This window comes from Lycorma delicatula, chromosome 8 (genome assembly GCF_047948215.1).
Source record: "Lycorma delicatula isolate Av1 chromosome 8, ASM4794821v1, whole genome shotgun sequence".
NCBI lineage: Eukaryota > Metazoa > Arthropoda > Insecta > Hemiptera > Fulgoridae > Lycorma > Lycorma delicatula.
In genome coordinates, this window is record NC_134462.1 from 137,583,621 (window position 1) to 137,605,294 (window position 21,674).

Sequence of the window (21,674 nt, forward strand, 5' to 3'; positions counted from 1 at the left end):
TTCCTAAAATCGTTACTCCACCGCTGTTTGTGATGACTGGTTTTCCTTTGTAAATCCTGTAATTTTCCGAGTCCATATGAAGTTTGTCCCCAAATCAAATTTCTTGTTGTGCTGTTGTTTGTGTATTTTTCGCATCAAGCTTGACAGTAAGTTATTTTAGCTTGCCAATCTGTGTAAGTGTGTTGACGTTAAACATTGCCAAGAACTGTTTTGTCTTAGTTTTTAGTTTAGTAATTGCATAATTGTAATTAAAGGTTTGCCAGGAAGCTCTGATACTTCTGAGCATGAGGGTTTAGGTTCCCCAGAATCCAAGACCTAATCACACTTGAAAAGTCAATCATTGATTGACTTTTCATCATCCCTACAAGTTGAAGTTGGTTTGGGAGGGCAGGTTACCTTGTATCCTCACAGTAAACCGAGTAGTAACACTCAGGGTTCTTCCACTTTAGTTCAGAGAGATCCTACATCCCTCTCCTATCCAGGTGCACCACATGGAGTCTTGAACATCCGGTTAATTCCCTAATAAAATCCAAGGATTTTCAATTTACCTTTTTCCATTCCAGAAGATTTACACCCCTACTACTACATATATATATATTTTTTTGAGATGAAATATATCTAAAAACTTTGTTAGTTATGGCAAGTAACATGGGTAAAAGTTTAGTAGCAGGTAATTTAATAAAAAAAAAAAAAATTTAATAGAACAGGTAATTTTTTTTGTTTATCCCAAATAAAAAACCCCTTCTCTTGATATAATATGTAAACATATTAGTCCTTTACTTCATTGTATTTCTGTCAGCATGACAACAGAAATATTATTAAGTAAAATTACTAATCTTTTTTCTTGAATGAATATCTGTAAAATACTTAATATTCTCACAAACATGAGGATATGAATGTGTCAAGGGTCCTCTGGACCCTTGACGCACTTATATCACTCGCCTGACCAACAGCCCTCTGGCCAGTTGGTCAAGCAAGTGAAGCAAGCCCTGACTGGCTAGTAAATATATGAAGATACTAATTATACAAAATAAATCACAATGCAGAAGGTATTAATGAAAGTTATTTAAGCATTTATTTATTTACATATAATAAAAAAAATAATTTCAGGTTAAAAATCAACAGAGTAATATATTTTCCTATAAAATAAAATCATTTTATTTAAAATAAATTGATGGGAAAGCTCTTCAAAAATAAATATATATGCATCTGATACATGCACTAACCCTTTTAGTCATAGAATTTTCACTATCAGTTGGTGCAAGATGTTAAATTTAGATTTTTTTTTATTTAAGTAAATTAAGTTTATTAAATTAAGATGAATTTTATAAGGTTTTTTTTTCGTTTAACTTGCATAAAGTTTTTTTTTCTACTTTGGAATGTATAATATTATTTTAGTCATCCCATAATATATCATTCATGATTTTACACATGTTCTGATTAATCTGATTAACTGTAGTTTATGGAGATACATATTTTTATCCTATTAAACAGTTCATTAATTTTACATTCGCAAGGGTAATATAAAAAAAATCTTTATTTGATAATAAACATTCATCTCATTATAAGGTTTATGTAAAAATTTCATTCTCCATAACTTATGAACAATTTTTTTGTTTCATTGATCATACTTATCTGGAAAGTCTATGATCCAGAAAAAGGCTTTTATATGAAAGTAGGATGAAAAATAAAAAAGCTGTGAACTTTTAATCACATAGTTACTGAGTGCCAGATGTGCTCTTCAACCTGCCAAAAACAGAAAATATAATGTGTACAAGCTGTGCTATTAGGCCAAAGAGAATGAAGTAAAAGATGTTCAAAAATATTAACTTTTATTTATAGAGGTTATTGGTTTATTCATAAAGTTGTACTGGTTATACGACTACCACTTCTAGTTCACACATTGTTTTCAATCAATTACTTTCACTTCATTTTATCTTGGTTTTTTTTTATAGGTTATCAATTTTAATTTTTGTTCATTTTTAAATAAATGGTTATGTATTTGTATTTTTCATAGAAACATATTATTATATTAATCTTAATATTTTCTAATAAATTTTTAACTAGTAAACTTTTGTTCATCGTTAAAAATATTCACAATGAATTAGCTTAAGTAAGTAAAAATTTAAGTCACTGTAGAAGTGGTGATCATATAACAAGTAAGACCCTTAATTTTGAAAGATATTAAATTAAGATATTCTTCTGAACTTTAGAAGTCTTTTGAAGATAAAAACCAAAAGTCCATTATAACAATTCACATATAGATTTATTAGCTCTAGTAATGTAAGTAAAAAAGAAAATTGGGCTTTTCTCTGTTTTTTTTTTTTTTTTTTTTTTTTATATATATATATATATAAAAGCAAGTTATTTACTTCTAGGATAGTAAATCATCTACTCCATGTATTTTTTAATGTAAAATGTATTTCTGACTTTTTTTTCTTGAATTTACACTTTTTAGTGAAGATGAATCGACTGGAAAATCATTTCACAGTTTGACGTTGGATAAGATGGGTGGAGATATTGCTGGGTTACGTAAAAAAAGATTTATGTTTGATGATACTTTAGCTAGGAAAGGAGTTGGTAATTGGGAGAAACATACCAAAGGGATAGGAGCAAAATTATTACTTCAGGTGAGAATAAAATATAACCAATTAACTTTATTAAATCATTAAAATTGTAACAAAGAACCTCTTTAATATTATTATTATTATTGTTATTTATTTTTCTTTTGTTTGTTAAAGATAAATTAAATATTGTTATATCATTTTAATGCTTTAATTGTTATAGAGTTGTATATGCAACTCATCGAGTTAGATTTGTTATTTGAAACAGAAAATGTATGTTGATTTTTTAATGGTCATTTTTATTATGATAAAGTACAATTTCTGATTAATGTATTTTGTTGAATTAATTAGATACCGAAATCTAGTTTGAAGACTTAAGATATACTGTCATTAGATTATACATTTTTAGGTATGATCAGCATGTCTAATATTTTTTTATTTCTTTTGAATTATTCTTGTGACACTTATGTTTATTACATATTTTATACTTTATAAAAAATATGATAAGAGATTTTAATATGTATCTGTTTATAAATGGTGCAGTTTCTTTCTGTTAGTTATGCCACTACACCTACTTAAGTCCTGTTTTATCTCACTTTATTATTCTGCCATTAATAATTCCATGATTACTTTCATACTCGTTATATTTTGTAGTACTTTTTTATTAAATCCTGTCAAGATGTTATATTTACAAAACATTTCATGCCAATATTAGAAGGCTTCCATCTAGTGATATGATTAACGTAATAACTTAATAGGATTATGATAGTGCTAAAACAATAGTTTGCTTTGCGAAAACTAAGAACAGTATTATTCTAATTCCTTTGTTTCATCATATAAATGTGTTTTGACAGAAAGTATAAATTGTAACTAAACTGTTCATTGTAAGTATTCTGAAATTTATTATAAACGAGCTGAAGATACTTCTGATTAAAAGTATCTTGGGATGTTTCTTGACGAGAAATTACAATTTAAGAGGCACCTTCAAAACATTGCTTGGAAGGCCTGTAATGCCTTCTACAGAATTCAATGTGTGGTAAATCCTGATTGGGATCTTAATTTTAAGACTACAAGTATCTCGTATAAGGGCATCTACAAGGTAATTATGCTATATGCTGTGCCTATTTGAGCGAATAGGCTAAAATTTAAAAGCTATAGAAATATTTTGTTAATGGCTCAATACTTCATATTGCTAATGGTAACAGGTTGTTACTCTACAATTTCACAGGAGGCAATCTTGGTGATCGCAGGTGTGAAACCTTTTACTTGATTGCATCTAAGAGGTAACAGCATTATGTTGTGAAGAAGTTAGGTAGGTGAATTGACTTCAGTGAAAATAAAGGAGATAGAACAGCATGATGTTGCCCTGTGGCAGGCCAGATGGGATGAGACATAGTGTGGTTATTATATGCATGATTTTTTTCCCTAATGTTGTTGATTTGCAGGATGCCTCTTGGGTACAACCGAACAAGTATGTAATGCAGTTTCTTTCAGAGCATGGCACTTTTTAGATCAAACTACAGAAATTCAGCCTGGTGGACTCTGGTATGTGTCCACAATGCGAATCATTGGACGATACTTATAATGTGATATATGAATGTGCAAGGTAAGACTTAATGCGCGCGGAGACCATTGCTCGGGGCTTGATATTAGCGGGTCGACACTTGATCTATGTGTTAATTGGAAAAGTAGGGCCGAATGGATGATTGTAGAAAATTTTATCACACATTTGCCAAAAGAAAGGATCGCTGAAGGAATGTGATGTTCTGCTTTGACTTTCCTTTTTTGTGCTTATTATGCTTTTGTTGTTATCTTGTTGTGTTTCAAACGCATCTTTACCTTTTGGGTACATAGAGTTCAGTTCCTTTGTTCTTAGAAAGTCATTCGGTCTTGTTTGAGACTTCGTTTGGAGTTTGTTAGTAGTACACCAATGAGAATGTTGCTTCTGACATTCGCATCGGTGGCATCCTGGCTTAGGCTAGACTGAAACATGTCATTACTGAGGTACTGAAGATGACCTCTGTTAAAGTCCATAATGGCTAGGTTCAGAGGGAGTGGCTGGTGACCGAAACCATCACATGGTTTCTTTCTGTATGGGGTCAGGATGTGTACGCTTCTGTAGGAAAAGACCTCCTCATTGTAGTGTTGTGTTGACCATTGATGACTCTCGAGTCATTCCATGTCAATTCAGTCATACCAGCTTGCCCACCATCTCAGATTTTAATTAAACTTTGTTTGTTCTACCTATAGCGGTAAGTTATCACACCAAATTTCAATTTTATTGTTATTTCAATTTTTCATTATCATATTATGACCGTTCAAAGTTTTCAGGTTTTTCATGTTTTGCTAGTCAGATGTCACAAGACAAAATGCGTCTGTAAATATAAAATAATTTGTCATTTGTTTATTTTTCATCCAGTCTGTGAAATTTTCAAGTTTTGCTGTCTAAATTATGGGGGATTCTAGAGGAAAATATATAACATTTTTCTAAGTGTTATGATTTTGGCAGAAAAATATTTTATTTTTGCATCTATAAGATTTTAAAATACTGAAAAAATGATTTAGCGTTAAATTCATTATCTCAAGAATGAAAAGGAATAATCACAATTTTTTCCCCCGAAATAATCCTTATGAAATGGGCTATAATATAAATAACATTTTTGGGGTTTTCATTCCTTTGTGTAGTTTTTGTTAAATAAAGGTAAATGTTTTTAACCTTTGAACGAAGCATTGTAGGGCTCCCCTTGATATCCTTGGTTGTTGATTTGTGTCCCACAGGAAATAATTTTTCCTTTAAAAAATTTTTTTTTTGCTTTAAAAAAACTTTTTTGTTAACTAGGAATTATATTTAACACAATTTATAACATTAACTATTAATCAATTATTACATTATTTGAACAATTTTAATAATAAAATAAAATTTACCATCAAAGTTGAAAATAATATAACATTACACTTTCTTAATAATCTAAAAATTAATTTCTATATTTAAAAAAGAAACTATTATACGAAATAAAAACCCATCATCAGTAACTACAGAGAAAAATTACAATTGAATAGACATGGACAAATTTAAAATTGAAAATCCTATTGACATATTTATATAGAAAAATGAGTAGTCCTGCAGTTATGAACTTAAGTCTGAAAACTTAACAGATTTATTTTAGTTAGTATTTCACTTTACGTTGGTCCATTTTCAGTCTAAAGCACTTAAAAGATTTTTTGAATTACTTAATTTTTTTACGTTACTTTTTGAATTGAATACATGTACTCCATTGAGAATTGGTGGTATGTTCTTCCAGTCGAGGTGTGTGGAGACTCAACAACTGCAAGGATGTGAGGAATTGGCACTGCACAGATATCATCTCGTGTTGGCCAGTAAAATGATGGTGATGGTCCTGCAGGATGTAAAAAATTAACTGTAACATCACCTTCTTCTTTACTCATTTCAGTTATTATTCCAAAGTACCAGAGATTTTCATATGTGGAAGCAATGTAACAAGAGGGATACAAGTCTTCTTTCACATTTGATGTCACTTCTTTTTCTAATTTAACTTTCTTAACATTAAGAAAGTTAGATATCATTTATAACAGCAGAGTCAGATATGCCAATGGCGCTTTCTGTACAAGCCCGGTGAGTATTTAATGTCTGAAGCCAGCATAATTCCATTGTATTATAGAAGAGAGATCGTACTATTAAGATATGCAGCAAATATGTGGGCCTTTCCTGCGCATACAAACTATAACATTTTTAATAATATTGCTTTGGTTGCTATCTATTTCAGTCCAGCCGGAATACAATATCTTGAGTTTGCAATGGAACACAAAATTCCTTTGCCTGATACATCAGCAATTTCTACAAGAGAAATATCACCGTGGCAAAAGTGTGTTATCTATAAGCAATCTGTGAAGTGCTGTCTATAAGCACAAGACTAGATCTGTCTCATGAAAAAATAAGTGAGATACCATTAGTCATCATCTAGTAGGAATTTTCAACAAACATCAGTAACATGAAGATTATTATCGATAGTTCTAAATCTGAACATGGTGCAGGATTCTGTATACATAAATGGAGAAGCTAATTCGTGAAAACTGCCAGATATAGCAAGTGTTTACATAGTAGGTCATTGCTATACAGCAAGCTCTTTACTACACAGAAATTTTCTGTGAAGCAGAGTGCTTATATGTTTCAATCCTTTAAGCGCACTAACTGCTATTTGGAACAAGAACATTGAGAATGTCTTTATCGCATACTATCCTGCCACCTTTTTGGGTTCAGACATCGCACCAAATTTTTATTTATACCATTTTTCTTGTCCTTTATAGATGTTTTAAAATGATGTATCACACAAAGAGTATTAATTACCATTTAAAATATTTGAGTTACAATTCCTGGGCCGTCCCTCAAGAAGGTGTTGAAATTCTGTTTCTCATCAAAAGGTAAAGAAGTTGACTGATACCTTATCCTGAAAGTTACAATATTCTATCTGGAACAGTTTTATAGTTGTTGATGGGTTTCCATACTTTTGACTTTCTCTGCATGTTTATATTTTGTTTAAATGTTTTATGTAACGTTTTATTTTTCTATTTTATTAAAATGTAAGGGTTCTATATACTCTTACATCTGATGATCCTGCTGTTGATTTAATTCTTTTTTAAACAAAGTGATGAGGACTAATGAATGACCTTAGTAGTTGAATACAAAAAGAAATGCATATAACTAATAATTTGCAGCACTACTGCATGTTGAAAGGCTAGGTCAATTGATATTATTTATTTTAATTATCACAATATTTAATTTTTAAATTTAGTTAATTGTTTTTGGGCCTAAATTATTTATTATAATAAATTTTATAAAATAATTTAAAAAATTTGAAATTTAAAAATGTATTGCAAATTAGAGAAGCAAATCTTTACAACAATGCCTTTGTATTACGTTATGACAATGCAAGTTATTAACTATTCGTTTTGGCTTCTTACTTCAACATACAAGTATTGTATTTGATTGATTGTCTGTAAATTACGTATCGAGAATTAAAATGTAGTGGTTAAATCTTTGTTCGCTAATGCAAACATTACTATTATCTTTATTTAATCATTTAGTTTTATCAAATTATCCTTTAGTTGAAATTGAAAGAATAACACAGTTGATGTACAGGAATGGTGATAGAGGATGGCCTTTACAACAGGTATGCAATTTATTTAATAATAGATTTCAAAACAGAAAACAAATAAGTAAATCAGCTGTGACCAAGACAGTACAGGGATTTGAAGAAACTAGTACTGTAAGAAATCATCCTCGCACTGGGAGGTAAAAACTGCCACTAATAATGGAAAATCATTAGATGTTTTATGAGGATCCTCATTGAACGATTCAGAAAACTATTATCAAACATGACACTAATTTTTCAGTTAACAACATTCATAAAAACAATCATTTTCACCTATATAAGCTTCACCTTTTGCAAGAACTTTCAGAAGATTTTCATTGTAGTGTTGAGTTTTATGATATTATAATGCAAAAGCTAGACTTGGATAAAAATGTTTCTAATTTAGTAATATTTACAGATGAAGCTATGTTCATGTTAAGTGGCCATATGAAAGGCATAATTGTTGATATTAGAACAGTGATAATCCCTATGAATGTTAGAGGATCATATACAATACTCTGAGAAATTAAATGTTTGCGCAAGAACGATTGATAAATTGTACATATTTCAAGGTCTCATATTTTATGTATTTTTTTTTTTTTTTTAAAGTTGAGTCAACTGTTTCAGATCCAAACTGATAGACAAGAATTTCAAATGCAGCATGAAGTAGTAATTTTGTAACTGTGTAGGCATATGCTTGTTTGTACCTCCTAATATCCCTCGGTTTTGAAGTCTGAAACCATATTTCATATGGTTTAATATTCCATATTCCAATATCAGTGATATTAAATATTCCATATTTTAATATGTAATATTAAATATTCTATATTTTAATATCACTCTGCATAGTTGGAACAATGGGTACTACTAAACTGCCCAAAGACAAATACTATTTAAAATTAATGCACAAGTTAGGAATAATAAACTATGAAATTTATCAGTTTAATTAATTTTTATATTTTTTGTGGTTGTTATTTATAGATGGGTTACCAACCAGGTAGAGGTTTAGGTAAAGATCTTCAGGGAATTCAGGCTCCAATTGAAGCACATCTGAGGAAGGGAAGAGGAGCAATTGGTAAGTCCTTGTTTCAAATAACACTGGGAGATTATAGATTTATTGCTATTTTTAATTATTATGTATTAACAACATGAGAAGATAAGCCATAATATTTTTACAGGAATCCAATAATAATTTATACTTGTATGGTTATCATTATCAAAGTTATCAAGTTTCATTATTAAAGACTTCGATGCAAAAGTAAAAATTTGTGAATTGACAAAGAAGTTTGATCTACTAGAATTGATAATTAGAACAATTATAAAAGGTAAAGAAAAAATTCTTGAAGTTGCAAAAAATGTTCAATCTTTGAATTCAAGCATCATTTGTAAACGTCAAGTGATAATACAATCACTGAGATTGAAACAATGTTGAAATTATGGTGTGATAATGTAGTAAGTGTGAAAAATTGTCCTGTTTTTCACAGTGTGCTGTCAAACTAAGCTGATTTTTAAGAGATTAAAAGAAGAAGCTGGGAAACTGGCTAAAGATGAAATGTTTAAAGCTAGTAACAGTTGGTTGTTTTACCCAGGTTTTATATATTTTAGTTTATATTGATTTTGTCAATTAACCTTTTTTGGATGACTATAAATGAATATAGTTTTATTTTTAATGTACGGCTTTCCTGTTTATTAACTAACAGGTATTTTTACTTTTAATTTTTCTTCTCTTATTTTATTAATTCATAATTTATTTATTTATAAACGTTTAGGTGCTTATGGTCCAGAAAAAAGTCAAAAGATTGCTGATCAAGAGCAGTCTAAAGATGACAAGGATAGTGATAAAAGTGGAAACAAAATATCTCAGTGGAGAAAAGATGATGGTGCAAGCAAGAAAAAGAAAGTTCAGTATGTTTATAAAAGTATTGAAGACGTTCTAGAACAAAGTAAGAAACCAGGAAAAAGAAGAGAATTCAGGTAAGTGAAGAATATTAAAATGTTTTAATTTATGTATAGTTGAACTTTTAATTTATTTACAATAATTCAATATTTTAATCAATTTTTTTTGTAAGATCTGATAAGGATAAAAAATGTTTAAACCCACCATTACCGGTGAAAAATTATATATAAATATTCCATGTCTTCCAAAAATCTGTGAAAGTATACTTTCTTTTTAAAATTTCTTTTTAGTGGTATTTCCAGTTTATTGGCTATAAAATATTGCTCTTCTTAAAATTACTATTCTGTGATTAGTTTTATTAATTTTTTTTTAAGAATTTAAAAATTTTACTTGTAGAAGTGTTGCAAAAGTTTATAAAATGCTGTATGCCATATTTTTGATAGAATATTTTCATATTAAATTATTACTTTTCTCTTAAATTTTACTTTAGTCTTTGCAATCTTTTATGTTTCATTTGATTGAGAAACAAAAGAATTACTACAATTTAAAGAATGTGCATCAATTAGTTTAACCAATCATGCATCAAAAATCTTAACCAAAATTCTATACAGAAGAATTGATAGGAGAGTGGAAGAAGTGTTAGAAGAAGACCAATTTGGTTTCAAGAAAAGTATAGAGACAAGGGAAGCAATTTTAGCCCTCAGATTAATAGCAGAAGGAAGATTAAAGAAAAACAAACCAACATACGGCGTTTATAGACCTAGAAAAGGCATTCGATAACGTAGACTGGAATAAAATGTTGAGCATTTAAAAAAAATTAGGGTTCAAATACACAGATAGAAGAACAATTGCTAACATGTACAGGAACCAAACAGCAACAGTAACAATTGAAGAACATAAGAAAGAAGCCGTAATAAGAAAGGGAGTCTGACAAGGATGTTTCCTATCTCCATTACTTTTTAATCTTTACATGGAACTAGCAGTTAATGATGTTAAAGTACAATTTAGATTCGGAGTAACAGTACAAGGTGAAAAGATAAAGATGCTACGATTTGCTGATGATATAGTAATTCTAGCCGAGAGTAAAAAGGATTTAGAAGAAACAATGAACGGCATAGATGAAGTCCTACGCAAGAACTATCGCATGAAAATAAACAAGAACAAAACAAAAGTAATGAAATGTAGTAGAAATAACAAAGATGGACCGCTGAATGTGAAAATAGGAGGAGAAAAGATTATGGAGGTAGAAGAATTTTGTTATTTGGGAAGTAGAATTACTAAAGATGGACAAAGCAGGAGCGATATAAAATGCCGAATAGCACAAGCTAAACGAGCCTTCAGTAAGAAATATAATTTGTTTACATCAAAAATTAATTTAAATGTCAGGAAAAGATTTTTGAAAGTGTATGTTTGGAGTGTCGCTTTATATGGAAGTGAAACGTGGACGATCGGAGTATTTGAGAAGAAAAGATTAGAAGCTTTTGAAATGCAGTGCTATAGGAGAATGTTAAAAATCAGATGGGTGGATAAAGTGACAAATGAAAAGGTATTGCGACAAATAGATGAAGAAAGAAGCATTTGGAAAAATATAGCTAAAAGAAGAGACAGACTTATAGGCCACATGTTAAGGCATCTTGGAATAGTCACTTTAATATTGGAGGGACAGGTAGAAGGAAAAAATTATGTAGGCAGGCCACGTTTGGAATATGTAAAACAAATTGTTAGGGATGTTGGATGTAGGGGGAATACCGAAATGAAACGACTAGCATTTGATTCGTTATATGAAAGCGATTGATCCAACTATTATGTTAGATTATGCTGAAGTTTGAATGACATGTAAATGTGTCTGTGGCATATTGGAAACAGTTTTTATTGCATCCGTTATAGGGAATGTGTAAGTTTTCTCTTTATATTCAATTTACTGATTATAAATTTTAAATCCTAAATTTAATGCAAGGCTTTTCTTTATAACATATTTGTTTAAAAAAAAAACCTTAAAGTGGTAGGTTGCATCAGCTGCTGTACTTACTTCTGTTATATGGTAACAACAGTTCATGGCTTCTTGATCCAAAAATATTTTTCATAGACTTAGACATAATTTTAACCATAGAAGTAGTTATAGAAATGATTTAGTAGTCTCTTTATGTTAATAAAATATTTTAAGTACATATTTTTAAATCTTAATTTTCAACTTTTTTTTAATCTGAAGTAGATTTAATTAACTGCTAATCAGTTAATTTGAACTGCTGATTACTAACCTTAATATTTTAACAAGAAATAATCTTGTTTGTACAATATAGAACATATTTTGTAATTGAGATCAGACTCATTTTGTAATTTAGATCAGTGAATTTTCATTAGTTGACTAATTTTATTAATTGAAATTATCATATCCATGTCTTGCTCCGTACTAGTTTCATTTTTGTATGTTTTAAATTTTTTTTTTTCATTTCTGATTATTTGAATTAAAAAAAATTCTCATGTGATGTACATGTACTGTACTCAAAAAATTAAAAAAATAAAATAAAATCTACGGTTAGTATGTTAGTTAAGTATAATTATTAATTATGTCATTCTATTAGATAATCTTTTTTTTTAGCGAACTAAGCAGAGTTAAAGTGATTGATATGACTGGTCCAGAACAACGAGTTTTATCTGGTTATCATGCAATTTCAGGTGTACAAAGACCGTCTGACCAATGGGAAATAAGAAAAGAAAAGAAATTTGCTAATTTTGAGTTACCTGAATTACAGCATAATTTAAATCTTCTGGTGGATTTATGCGAAGAGGTATTACTTATTTGATTGTTTATGAATGATATGAACTTGAATTATATGATTTTTTTCTTAGAAGAACATACGAAGGTAAAATATGTACAAAAGCTTTTATGTAGATACAAAGTTTACTGATGTTTAATGATACACAGATCTAAAAACGGGAAATTATTAAAAATATTTATGTACAATATACCATACCACTTTGGTAGTGAAACGTTGAAAATAGAAAAAGAAGAATAGAGGCTCATGAAATGTAATAATACAAGATATTGAAAATAGTTTTTCAAAATAATTAGGAAACCAGAGAAATTTGTGCAGAATCTTATGGAAGAGTCAGGTCGGTGAGTGATTGAGACATTTAGGATTAGTTAATTTTATTATGTAAACTGTAATAATGTGTAGACAGGAAGAATGTTGATGAGGAAAAAGTTGGGAATAAATAAAACAGATAACTAAAAAGTAGAAAATTTTTTTGAAGTTTAAAGATTAGTGTAAATGTAGAAAATGTTAATGTGAAAGATATTGAGAATGTTATTAAACCGATCAATTTCCTGCAATAAGGAATATTGTAGGAAGCAAGTAACCAGTTGCTTTCTTACTCTGTTTTTAATTTTGTATTCTTCATTTCCACATTTTGTAAATCATATTTCTCAATGCTTCACTGTACAGTTCATTTGCACAAGTGCATGTGTATGGTGTATGTTTGGATTAAAATTCCTCCTGCTTCCCTAATGGTAAAGCGATCAATCACCACCACCCTTTTTTGTGAACTGAGCTATTTAAACTGATGAGTAGTACGTGTGTTGATCATGGCACAGAATAATACATTGTAATTAAATTGGCTTGTCATGTCCATATTCTTAGTCGATTGTGTTTGGTTATCTTTGTTTATGCGTTTCTATTTTATTTTAATATGATGCCTTTGGTTATTCTTCACATATATTTTGTTAGGGAGGTGAGATTAATAACAATCAGTGAAAAAAATGCCAGACTTGGTAGAAATTGAATTCAAGATCGCTTATAGAAAAATCAGCAAACTAATCACAACACCAACTGGCCTTATTTATATGTGTGAAATGCTTCTACTATCATAGAAGGAATACTTTTGTTCATTTTGAACTAATAACGTCTTTTTTTTTGATTTGATATTAATGCACTCGGTTAATATTTTTTGAACATTTTTTAATCTCATCAAATTTCATTTGGTTCATCTTCTACATCTTCAGTAAAGTGTTTAAAAATTATCTCGTATGAAATGGATTGTGTGAGGCATTGAGAATATAGTTGAAGAATGCAGTAAATTCTTGAAGAAGCCAAGAAGGCAGTAGAAACAAGTTTGACTTCTATATCAAATTAATCTATAGACTGATGTTGCCAAAAAAAAAGTTCATAATTTTCTATGTTATTTACTTTAATCTTTACTTGTTATTATATTTTTTCTTCACTTCTCTCTACTGACACCTTAATTTTTAAGTTTATATATTACTTTATACAGATTAAAATGCTATAGAAGTAGACTCATCACAGCTTTTGTATAGCAGCTACCTTTCTTGATGTTTTCTTTATCGATTTCTAATTCTAATAATTGTAAAAGACTTAATCCTTAACATTCTAGCTCGGTTTTTCTTAATTACTGATTTTTTTTGTAATTAGTCTTACGATAAAAAGTTTTAGTCTGTATAATCATATTTCACTTAAACTGTTTTTCTTTTCCAGCATATTGTTCAGAACAATAAAAATTTGACTTATGCAGGTGATCGAATTGTAGCGTTAGAAAGTGAGTTAGATAATTTGAAAAAGGTTAAGGATCAAGAAGCAAAAACTATAGATTCTCTAGATCAAGTACTTAATATCATTGAAGGATTGACTACAAAAGGTGAAAGTAATTCTTTAACACTAGATATGGCAGCTGAAGCCTTTAGTGAGTTGCAGGTAATTAGTCGGATCTTCATGTAAATTTTTTATGCAATTTATATTAATATTTTTCTTCACACATTAATCCTGGTAAAATTAAAAATACATAGGTCCACTGTTTCTTATACTGAAATTATTAATATTCGTAATAAGGTCAAACCTAGGCTCTGGATGGATTATTTATTATGATACTGAAGTAAGTATCATAAGTTATTATGTTAAGTAAGTTATTCTGGTTTATTATGATGCGTACTGAAGTGATGCTAATATAAAGATATTTCAATGCAATTTACATTAATCCAAAAACATGTTTGGTTCTGGCCCACACCATTCTGCATTTATTACATATTTTGGAGCAAAATGTAACATGTAAAGAAGATCTAAAGCATAAGCATAAATTTATTTGAATAAAAGAGTTATTTATATTAATCATACTATTAGTACGTAGTATGGATTGATAAATTCTCCTAGGAAGGGTGAGCTCTTCACTCTTCCTAGGCTCTTTACTTTCTGGAGGAATAGCAGGTTAGTTACCTTTCATATGAGAATCATACAAAGCAATCGCAACTGCAACCTGCTTGCATAAAAAAGACAAATTTGGTTCCTTGTATGTGACAGTTTTAAACTGCACATAGTTCGTCTTTGCTGCTAAACAAGTATAAAAAATGTTTTTAAATATTATTTACTAAAATACAAATTTTTGTTCAGATAGCTTGCATTGTTTATGTATGATAATATTAGCTTTCCTTGTTAAAGTTTGTCAACTAAGAAACTATATGACGATACACTTTAATATGATGATTATTGTTTAATAACAAATGGTTTCTTTCTTAGCAGTTATATATTCTGAGTTACCTTTTTTTATGATAAGTATGGTAACGATATTACATAATGAATAACGGGGTAATAATACATTTCCTATCAAAATCAATCTATATTTATTTTTTTTAATATAAATTGTCAATATTTTTTAAATATGCAGTAATTATTTCCAATATTTTTTCTAATCAGTTTTGATAAAAAAAAGTTATTTGACAGGGATTATTTATGTAGAGGCGTGGTTTCCAACCTGTGCCTCATAGAGCCCCAAAATACTCCCCAGTGGCTCTGCAGCTGCTCTAGAAAAATAAAATAAATAAAAATTAAATGAAATTAATGAATAAGAAACAAAAAAAGAATCAAAATAAAAAACCTAGAAATTAATTCTTAAAAGGAATTGTCTTATATGAGTTTATATAAACAATTTGATGTAATGATTGAATTAGAGGAAATGAATTTATTATACATGATTCTTATTGTTTCTCTCTTGAATAATATAAAATTTGTTGTAATAAAAATAGTTTGATGTATTGAGCTTTGGAACAAGTTTTATATATAGCCACATCTTGACAGTGTCATGTGTATTGGTTGGTGGTAATTGAGAATAAATTGAAGAATTATGGTAAATTTCATTATTTAAAAATATAATTTCATGGGATGGATATTGCGCAACTCTTTAAATATCTCTTTACATTCTCTTATTACTACTCCCCCTGTTCCACTACTCCTTAACATCATTAACTTGTAAATCACTGTAGACCTGAGAGGCTCTGCCACAGATGTTAATTCTAAAGAGTGCTCTTCTAGCCAAAAAAATTAAGAATTGTTGGAATGCAGTCTTGTTTTTCTGTTTATTTAAAATCAGTTAAAATTCAAGAAAAAGCTATCAAAATTTTCAAAAGTTACACCAAAGTTTTTACTATAATTTTATATTTTAAAATGGTACTAATATTATTTAAATCTATTTTACCAACTAAAAGTTATAAAAAATATGATAAGGGTACAAATAAAGTTGTAGTAACAATTCTGATATGCATATTTAAAAAAAAAAAATAAACATTTTTTTACTTCAGAGGATGATATGTATGAATGTAAATGAAGTGTAGTCTTATACGGTCTCAGGTCAACTATTCCTGAGTTGTGTGGTCTATTGAAACCCAACCACCAAAGAACATCAGTATCCTCGATCTAGTATTCAAATCCATATAAAAGTAATCGACTTTATTAGGATTTGAACCTTAGAACTCTTGACTTCTAAATCAGCTGATTTGCGATGACGAGTTCACCGCTAGACCAACCCGGTGGGATTTTTCTTGGTCTCCAGACTGAAAAAAACAAAATATATGTGTTTGCAGAATAGTCGGGCTACAGATAAACCCTAAAGACTGGTCAAAAAGAAATCACTTCACCCCAGAAAAGGAAAATGTTGTCAATATTCCCCTTGTTGAAGCAAATTGTATTATTTTACCACCTGTACACATAAAAGTAGACCTGATGAAGAATTTTGTAAAACCATTTGATAAAGATGGAGATGGGTTTAAATATTTAGTTGAGGTTTTTTCACGATTAAGTGAAGCCAAATTAAAAGAGGGAATATTCATCAGGCCACAAATTAGAAAATTAATTTGTGAAAATATATTTGACAGCAAACTGAATCCTAAAGAACTAGCAGCATGGAAGTCATTCAAAGATGTCGTTCCTGGTCTTCTTGGAACCAAAAAACTGAAAACCATGATCAGCTTATAAATGAACTCTTAGTGAACTACAAAAATTTAGGTTGCAGAATGTGATTGAAAATTCATTTTTACGTTGTCATTTTGACTTTTTTCTTTTAAACTTGGACAAACAAGGATAAAGGTCCATCAAGATATATTGCAGATGGAACAACGAGGGTTTTTTCACTCCAGTTACAGCCTTTCATAAAAGTGACTTTTGCACTCTTTATTTCTTTATCTGCCCATACCTTTTCCCATACATATCCCAAATTAACCCAAGTTTCATCTAAATATTAAACTTTTCTTACCCTCTTCACAAAATCACATAATTTTTCTTAAATATTATTCCCTATTCCATGAAATATATTCACATTCAATCAATAAAGAATTATTTTTTCTGCATATGAAATGAAGATTTATTGATTTTTAAAACGTGATGTAATGCACTTATAGAAAAGTTCAGCAGTTCAGAATCTGTATTCATGGCATTTAATATTTTGTTCAAGTTAGCAAGCTCGGTATTGAAATAAAACGAATGAACTTTTATTTCTGATAGTGGTTTTAGTAAAATCATCCAACTTTTTACATACTTTCAAGCCTTTTTAAGGCTAACATGTTTACCATCAATTTTTTGTTTCTTTATTATATTAAAAACTGTTCTTTCACTAATGTATGTTGCACTACTTGCTTTCTAAGCGATGTCTGTGACTACAGTTTCAGGGTTATCTTGTTTTAAGGTTACATATATGTTGCTGATTATTTTTTTCAGAGCTACTAAAGGATTTTCCCAGTTTATGTTTCACAACAGAATCACTTATTTTAAAGAACCCGATTGGCATAAAAGCACAGGGTAAATTAAAATTAATGAAAATAACACTGAATAAAACTGTTATAAAAATGGATTATAAAACTGTATCGTACCATATGAAGTAACATGGTAACACAGACTGAAATACTTTCTTTCACTGAACTGAATAATGACATGAAGCGTTATAAATTATGTTATTATTATTAAACATTAATAATAAAGACTCAACAAAATTTTTAATCGCTTATCATCAGCATGCCACATCGTCAGACAAATGATACTTGCACATGGTAGTGACAGAATGATTCAGCCTGAACTACTGAGATATAACTCATACATGCTGAATTCATATTTATATCTGCTGCATCATTTTGTGACACAAGGATTAGTTGTTCAAGACTGGATTCTTTTGGGATTGCCTAGCTAAAACAGATTCTCTGTACTAGCACTAAGGCAGAACTATGCAGGGCTACCTTCCATCTATTTTGCAAAGGAAGCTGCTGCTTCCTTAAATACTTCCTTTACAGCCATGCCAACAGCCAGTATTAATGATTGATCTTCATTTCTATGCAATATGTGTAGGAAGAAGTGATTTAAAGATATGGAAAGAGAGTGATCAAGGTAGGTAAAGAACCCTAGACGACATCTCTCTCCAATGATATTACTGGCTTATTTCAAATTATAATTTGTATATAGTGTTATAAAAGAAGTTGGTATTATTTACATTATGCAGGAATAAAAAAGAAATAAGTTCATTTGGTATTAATATATTTTCTTTCTTTTTTTACAGGGAAAGTTTTACAATGAATATTGTGTGTATGAAGTGCATAATATAGCTGTTGCTGTAGTCAGACCTTTATTAAAGGATTATCTTTCTTCTTGGCAACCACTTCAGAATCCTAAATCACCTATACCAGTATTTCAAAAATGGAAATCTTTATTAGAATTAGAATCAACATTTCCGTATTCCGCCTCACCCCAGGATCCATATCAGAGATTAGTTTGGGATGCTTGGATGCCATGTATCAGAATTGCTGTAAAGTATGTCATTATTTTTTTATGTAGTTGGATTAATTGTGACTTTAATTAATGAAGTAATTCTATCTTACTTTTGCAGTATGTTATTATAATGTTTTTTCTCTTAGTTGTGATAGATTGCACTTTAATTTTAAAAAGTAGCGTAATATTAAACACAATTTTCTTTGTAAATTAAAAATTTCTTAAAAACTAAATTTATAATCTTTAATTAGTTAATTTTATTAAGAATAAAGTACATTATGCTCTTGTTTATAAAAAAAAATTCAGTTTACTGCGAGTAAAATTTGAGTGAAGATTACTGATAAAATATAAAAACCATAAATGATATCCTAGAGCCAGTGGCTACTTCATTCATCAATTACTCCAAGGAAACAATCATTCTACGTATCTTAACTCTGTTTGTAAGATTGCTCAAATTCATGAACAATGACCCTACTATAAGGGTTACTTAACCCTAGTGGTAGTGTACTATTCTCTCCTCATGCTTCATCCTCCAGTTTTTGTAGATTGCATAGCACACCTGCCTTGAATCAGTCACTTGGTGAAATTAATAACTTTTTAATTTTTTATTTATTTATTGTACTATAAAACATGTTATGACACAAAAATCTATTTTTTTAATTTTTCATTGATGTTTGATTTTGTTATTGCCCACAAAGATTTACATTTATCATAGATATATATTCCTCATGTCTGCTATTCCACTATTTAAGGTTAGTAACAAGACTTTAATGTATACATGGAATTTTCATGAAAGTGTGTAATAAGTTTTTATCATTATATTCTCAAATAATAATCTAATTTATTCAGTTTATCAACATAATTGATAAGTAGAATTTTCATTTTATACATTCTAATCTGGAATATTGATATCGATGTGATGTATAGAACTGATAACATTATTGTGTACAACCTTCTACATATTCGTGAAAGTTATCAAGTTTACCATGCCAACAAAATTCATTGACAAAAATGAGTTTATAAATTTATTTATTTTTTATTTGTTTTTAAGCTTCATTGATCACAGTAATGGGGGTAAAGCTTAAGTTAAAATACCTGAAAAGGTAATCCCTCTGTAAAATTCCTGTTAGGCTACTCCTTCAGCACAAGCTTTAAATGATTCTGAGATAAAGATTAAATTAAATTTCTTTTTTATTTCAGAATGATAACCTGAACTCTATAATATAAAAAAAGTATGAAATTGTGGCGTTATTTATATGACTTGAAGATATTACAGAAATTATCATAACCTGATGGTCAGTTTAGTTAAAAGTGTAACAACTTTAATAATATTAAACAATCGACTGATATGTTACTTCATACTAGTTTTTAGAAAAATTTCCAATTTTAGAAGTAGCTTCTGTAAACAGATGTTTTGCTGCTATATATTCATGCAATTATAAGTTTAGTTGTTAATATATTGGTAAAAATAATAAGTATCCAGTTATGATGCAGGTTATTAATGTATATCTCTTCTTATCCAGTTCTCGGTCAAATAATTACTAAAAAAATGGTACTGGCATTAAACGGCATAATTAACTTTTTATCCATAGAATGTATATAAAAATAAAGATTACCAAACGTTTTGTGAAGGAATATTAAGTCATAAAATATTTTCAATTATTTTGAACATATGTTTTCATATTTATGTATAAATAGTAGCTTATTGAAATTGACATGACATTCTGATTAACATGTTCCTTTATGTTTATTTCTATAATAAAAGTAAGCTATGACCTTTTAAGGAGATTTCATTATTTTAGGATGATAGTAACTTAGATAAAAAAAGAATAAAAAATATGAACTTGTATAATTGTAAATATGGGATTTCACTTTTTTTATTTAGTTAATTGCAAAATTTTCCTAACCTGGTTAATGTTCATATTATGCCAGTTAATCTGCACCTAATTGGACTAATGCAGGTTAAATATTAATTTCTTACAGGATAATATATATTAATTTTGTATATTTATTGATTACAGGCTAAGTGCTTTACTATAAATTCTGTGAATTTTAATAGCACTAATTGACTAGATACATAATACTGTGATCATTTGATCAGTTTTTCTGATAACAGCAGTGCAGAATAGTAAAAAGAGCATAACTTTGATAAATATTTCTTTATATTATTTTTAACCTACGGGAAAGATTATCACCCTTAATTTTATTATGGTTAGAGGCTGTTAAAAATACAGTCATATTTCATATCACTATGGTTAGCCCAAAATAACTAAAGCATTTTTTCATTAAATTTTAGTTAACTGTGATCTAACCTTGATAATTTTAATTTTTTTTACTTGGCTTAATTGTTAATTAAAGCAATATTTTAATTTTTTTCCTTTTTAGTGCATGGAATTGTCGTAAATGGGGACCGATGATTGAACTTTTGGAATCATGGGTACCTATGATACCAGCTTGGATGTTAGATAATATATTGCAACAATTAATATTACCCAGAGTACAGCATGAAGTTGAAGAATGGAACCCGTTAACTGATACTGTACCTATTCATATTTGGATTCTTCCTTGGTTATCATTTTTAGGTAAAATTAAAAAAAAATAATAGCTTAGTTTTTGTCATATCAATGTTATGTCTATATCTTCCTTAATGATCATCTAATAAGTAGTAAACTCTCTTGAAGATTGTTCTTATATTTATATATATATAGACGAGGGTAAGTGAAAAGTAAAGGTAAATTTTGATTTTCCTCGCAATCACATGTATGGCAACAATGATTGTTCTGCTATAACTCATAACCTCTATCAGCTGTTCATTGTTAGCTATTTGTGATTGTGTTTAAAAGTCTGTTTAAAATGAGTGCTCCTTTGTCTGATTGCACCAAGGAAGAAATGTGAGCAATGATACATTTCCTCAGTTCAGAAGGAATGAAACTAGCAGAGATTATTCGTCAAATGCAACAGCAGTATGGAGAGAGTTATTTGAGTGGAAGCAAGATCTACAAATGGATTGATCACTTTAAAAATGGTAGGA

At 29.1% G+C, this 21,674-nt stretch overlaps 1 protein-coding gene across 1 annotated transcript in view; it reads left to right on the forward strand.

Annotated features, from left to right (window-relative positions):
- The window catches only part of sip1 (septin interacting protein 1), a 44,000-nt gene that overhangs the window by 11,941 nt on the left and 10,385 nt on the right, over window positions 1-21,674 (forward strand). The window contains exons 3-9 of the mRNA XM_075372891.1: window positions 2,459-2,630; window positions 8,696-8,789; window positions 9,484-9,688; window positions 12,211-12,400; window positions 14,105-14,320; window positions 18,435-18,685; window positions 21,029-21,225. Of these exons, the coding sequence (XP_075229006.1) occupies window positions 2,459-2,630; window positions 8,696-8,789; window positions 9,484-9,688; window positions 12,211-12,400; window positions 14,105-14,320; window positions 18,435-18,685; window positions 21,029-21,225 (1,325 nt within the window). The remainder of the gene's footprint in view (window positions 1-2,458; window positions 2,631-8,695; window positions 8,790-9,483; window positions 9,689-12,210; window positions 12,401-14,104; window positions 14,321-18,434; window positions 18,686-21,028; window positions 21,226-21,674) is intronic.